General features: G+C 52.5%; 1 protein-coding gene across 3 annotated transcripts in view; it reads left to right on the forward strand.

Moving 5' to 3' along the window:
- Positions 1-4,882, forward strand: part of Notch4 (notch receptor 4) — a 26,891-nt gene that overhangs the window by 1,188 nt on the left and 20,821 nt on the right. For all 3 annotated transcript variants that reach the window (XM_031348390.1, XM_031348391.1, XM_031348392.1), the window contains exons 2-6: positions 114-195; positions 287-582; positions 2,474-2,821; positions 3,475-3,597; positions 3,704-4,096. In XM_031348390.1, the coding sequence (XP_031204250.1) occupies positions 114-195; positions 287-582; positions 2,474-2,821; positions 3,475-3,597; positions 3,704-4,096 (1,242 nt within the window). The remainder of the gene's footprint in view (positions 1-113; positions 196-286; positions 583-2,473; positions 2,822-3,474; positions 3,598-3,703; positions 4,097-4,882) is intronic.

Genomic DNA, 4,882 nt, shown 5'->3' on the forward strand with positions numbered 1-4,882 from the left:
CTGGGGGGGGGGGATGCTGAGCTGCTGGTCAATGGCCTGTAAGGGGTACCTGGTGGAGGAAGGGCAAGCCACAGGCCCTAGGGCTCCATCTCATCTTCCAGTCTCTTCTCCAGAGCTCCTGTGTGGAGGATCCCCAGAGCCCTGTGCCAACGGAGGTACCTGCCTGAGGCTGTCTCAGGGACAAGGGACCTGCCAGTGAGTGTGCATCAAGGAGTGGGACCTGGGAAGACAGAGGATGGAGAGAAGAAAGAGGAGCCACTGGTCTGAAATGTCCCTCTTCCCCCAGGTGTGCCCCTGGATTTCTGGGTGAGACTTGTCAGTTTCCTGACCCCTGCCGGGATACCCAACTCTGCGAGAATGGCGGCAGCTGCCAAGCCCTGCTCCCCGTACCCCCGAGCTCCCGTAGCCCCACCTCTCCACTGACCCCCCACTTCTCCTGCACCTGCCCCTCCGGCTTCACCGGTGATCGATGCCAAACCCACCTGGAAGAGCTCTGCCCACCTTCTTTCTGTTCCAACGGGGGTCACTGCTCTGTTCAGGCCTCGGGCCGCCCACAGTGCTCCTGCGAGCCGGGGTGGACAGGTAAGTACAAGCGGGGAAGAGCCTGTCAATCATTCTTGTTGCTGCGACCAGCTGCCTGAAGGAAGGAAGGCTCAAGGTCTTAGGGTTTAGCATCACGGTAGGGAAGTCACGGTAGAGATGACAGTAGGGAAGTCACGGTAGAGGTGACGGCCCATTACTGAACAGGAGTCAAGGCAGAAACCCAGAGCTGCCAATCACGCAACATTTACAGTCAAGAGCAGAGAAAATGCTCTTGCTCTTGCCTCTCTTGCCTCTCGATCCCCCTCTCTCTTCAAGGTCATGGCTGGCCTCTACTCCTCTACTCTTTCCTTCTCTCTGCCTTTCTCTGCCTCTTAACTCTCCTCCCCATTCCCTAAATAAACTCTATTCTATACTAAAAAAAAAAAAAAAAAAAAAAAAAAAAAAAAAAAAAAAAAAAAAAGAGCAGAGAAAATAACGACATCCCTGCTTGCTTGGTTTCATCTAGCTTTCTCTTGCTGTACATAGTTCCGGACCCTCACCAAGGGAATGGTGCCGCCCACAGTGGGCTGGGGCCTCCTGCATCAATTATCAGCCTAGACAATCTCCCAAGACAAGCCCACCGGCCAACCTGCCCTAGGCAATTCCTCTGCTGAGTCTTTCTTCTCAGGTGATCTAGGTTGTAGCAGATTTGTAGATACAAATAACTAGCACACAGACAGAGATAAGTGCCCGTACGAGTCTTGCTTCCTTTTTATGCAGTCCCGAACGGCATTCTGGGAATGGTGCTGCCCACATTCAGAGTAGCTTTCCCCACCTCAGTTATGTCATATGGTGCACAGACATACAGACATATGCAAAATGCCCGTAAACACGAAAAAATATGTAAAATGGAAAAAAAAAACCACAAAGAACAGGACAGTCGAGCCAGCAGGATGGCTCAGTGGGTAGCACCCGCTGCCAACCCTGGCAGACTGAGTTCCGTTGTGGGGTCCGCACCACACTGTGGAAGGAGAGAAGTAAAAGAGGGCTGGAGGTGGCAGCTGAGCCTAGCAGGCGTGGATCCCCGTGTTTGATGCAATGGCGCTTAATTCATTTGTCTCGGCTAGATCACTCCTCCATACCCAGGAAGTAGATGCAGGAGGATCAACAGTTCAAAGTCAGGCTGGGTGGTGGCCCTGCAGCAAATCCTAGCACCCAGGAGGCAGAGGCAGGAGGATCTCTGTGAGTTTGAGAGCAGCCTGGTCTACAGAGCGAGTTCCAGGACAGCCAAGGCTATGTAGAGAGACCCTGTGTCAAAAAAGGAGAAAGAGAAGAAGTTTGAAGTCATTTTTTTTTAAAGATTTATTTATTATTATAAATAAGTACACTGTAGCTGTCTTCAGACACACCAGAAGAGGGCGTCTTGATCCCATTACGGGTGGTTGTGAGCCACCATGTGGTTGCTGGGATTTGAACTCAGGACCTCTGAAAGAGCAGTCAGTGCCCTTACCCACTGAGCCATCTTGCCAGCCCAGAAGGCATCTTTAGGTACATGCTGATATGAGACCTCGCCTTAAAGAAAACCAAAAACTAAACAGTAATAACAGCAACAAGAAATCTACCGAGGGAGGCAAAGTGACCCACAGGGGACCACTGCAGGGAACCCTGGTCCCAAATTTTCTCAGGTAGGCCAATTTGTAAAAGTCCCACCATCAGCTACATATGCTTTCCGAAGTCGAGGATGTGGACAGTCTGCATAGAAGCCCCCCAATGTACAGAACGAAGACAGGCCATGGAGCGCTGCGGGCATGAGAAAACCGGGCGGTGGGAGACAGGAAACGGAGGCGGGGCTCCAGCACACAGAACGCTGAGCAAGCTTAGATGCACAAACTAGACCTGGGCAGTGCCCGAAACAGCCCCTTCCGCACTCCGACTCCGTGCCCCTCTGCAGGTGAGCAATGCCAAATCCGAGACTTCTGCTCAGCCAACCCCTGTGCCAACGGAGGTGTGTGCCTGGCCACATACCCCCAGATCCAGTGCCGCTGTCCACCGGGCTTCGAGGGTCACACCTGTGAACGCGACATCAACGAGTGCTTCCTGGAGCCAGGACCGTGCCCTCGGGGCACCTCCTGCCAGAACACCTTGGGTTCCTACCAGTGTGTCTGCCCTGTGGGGCAGGAAGGTCTCCAGTGCAAGCTCCGGAAGGGAGCCTGCCCTCCTGGAAGCTGTCTTAATGGAGGCACCTGCCAGCTGGTCCCAGAGGGAGACACTGCCTTTCATCTCTGCCTGTGTCCCCCAGGTAAAGCCTTCCGGGGCTCTGCTGCACCCCCTCTCCCCTCAGGCTCCGTTTGTTTCTGCTAAGGTTGAAATAAATCATATTATAGCTATAGGTCAGGCTGAAATAATAAGTCAGATGTGTTCTTGAGTAGCAGTAAGTATTTGTAGAGAAAATGAGCCACTTATTAATAGGACTGACAATTAAATAATAGCTATTGTTACTTCATAGGAAATTGTTTGGGCTACTGCTCGTAGTGCACCGAACAGTGAATATTTTGAGTTGGAGGCTCATCCTGAAAATAAAATGGAATACACTGAAAGGCTTGATGTTGCTAAGATAAATAAAATTCCTGGCCGGGTGGTGGTGTCGCACACCTTTAATCCCAGCACTTGGGAGGCAGAGGCAGGCGGATTTCTGAGTTCGAGGCCAGCCTGGTCTACAGAGTGAGTTCCAGGACAGCCAGAGCTATACAGAGAAACCCTGTCTCGAAAAACCAAAAAAAGGGAAAAAAATCCTAAATTTAAATTAATTAATTAAATTAACTAGAGGGGTATTGGTAGTGAAATTCATAGTTAGAGCTAGTACAAGTGATAGAGATGGTGCAATAATAAATCATGATATTGAGGTTGTTAAAGGGTGTATAGGCTCCATAGCTGATTCCATGACCCTGACAGGTTTCACGGGCCTGGACTGTGAGATGAATCCAGATGACTGTGTCAGGCACCAGTGTCTGAACGGGGCCACCTGCCTGGACGGGCTGGGCACCTACACCTGCCTCTGCCCCAAAACATGGAAGGGTGAGTTGTTCAGAGCAAGTTCGTGGCAGCAGCAGTGCCTGCTCCCGGCCTCCCTCCCCACGAGGCTCCTAATGCCAGCCCTTGTCCCCTCTCCATGCCCCTACAGGCTGGGACTGCTCTGAAGATGTAGATGAATGTGAAGCCCATGGTCCCCCTCGCTGCAGAAATGGTGGCACCTGCCAGAACTCAGCTGGTGGCTTTCACTGTGTGTGCGTGAGTGGCTGGGGAGGCCCAGGCTGTGATGAGAACCTGGATGACTGTGCGGCCGCCACCTGTGCTCCTGGATCCACCTGCATCGACCGTGTGGGCTCCTTCTCCTGCCTCTGCCCACCTGGACGCACAGGTCTCCTGTGCCACCTGGAAGACATGTGTCTGAGCGAGCCATGCCATGTGAATGCCCAGTGCAGCACCAATCCTCTGACAGGCTCTACCCTCTGCATATGCCAACCCGGTTACTCAGGACCCACCTGCCACCAAGATCTGGATGAGTGTCAAATGGGTGAGGGTCCCTAGCAGAGCCGTTGAGGCCAGCCAAGGCCTCCATTCCCAACAGAGGACAGGCAGGGCAGTTGGTTTATCAAATTGGAGAACTAAACCAGGCACAGTGGTACATGCCTGTAATCCCAGAGCCCAAAGCAGGAGAAAGCTTCAACTACATGTTCCGGGGCTTCCAGCCATTCACGAGACCCTGCTGGGGCTACAGAGATGGGTCCATGGTTAAAGCAGTAGCCACCTGGGAGTGAGGACTCAAGTTCAAATCCCCAGATACCATATACGTGGCGAGTACCAAGTGGGCATGAGGGTCCCTCTGTAATTCCAGCTTCAGAAGGCAAAAGCAGGGCTTGCCCAGAGCGAGCTGACTAGACAGTTTAGCTGCACCCACAACCCCTGTGTGTGATATAGAGACCCTGCTTCAGTGAGTAAGGGCAGCGGGAAGCAGCCAGGGGAACCCCAGCATTAACCGTGGACCTTCACATGTATACACCTGCGTGCTTGCCCACACATGTGTGTGCCCACACACGTACATACCGTACACTCACAAAGTGGTGTGTGTGTGTGTGTGTATAACAAAAACACAAAACAGCTTATTTTCTCTGAATGAGTTTGGGTTTGGCTTGGCTCTTCTCCCCAGTGTTGAGCTCTCCAGGCCCCACACACCGTCCCGTCATCCTCCATTATAGATACATAGCTCCTTCCCAGTTCTCTCACCACCACAGACAGGCACACACACACACACACCACACACACACCACACACACACACACACACACACACACACGCCACA

Source organism: Mastomys coucha, unplaced genomic scaffold, assembly GCF_008632895.1.
Source record: "Mastomys coucha isolate ucsf_1 unplaced genomic scaffold, UCSF_Mcou_1 pScaffold3, whole genome shotgun sequence".
NCBI classification, from domain to species: Eukaryota; Metazoa; Chordata; class Mammalia; order Rodentia; family Muridae; genus Mastomys; species Mastomys coucha.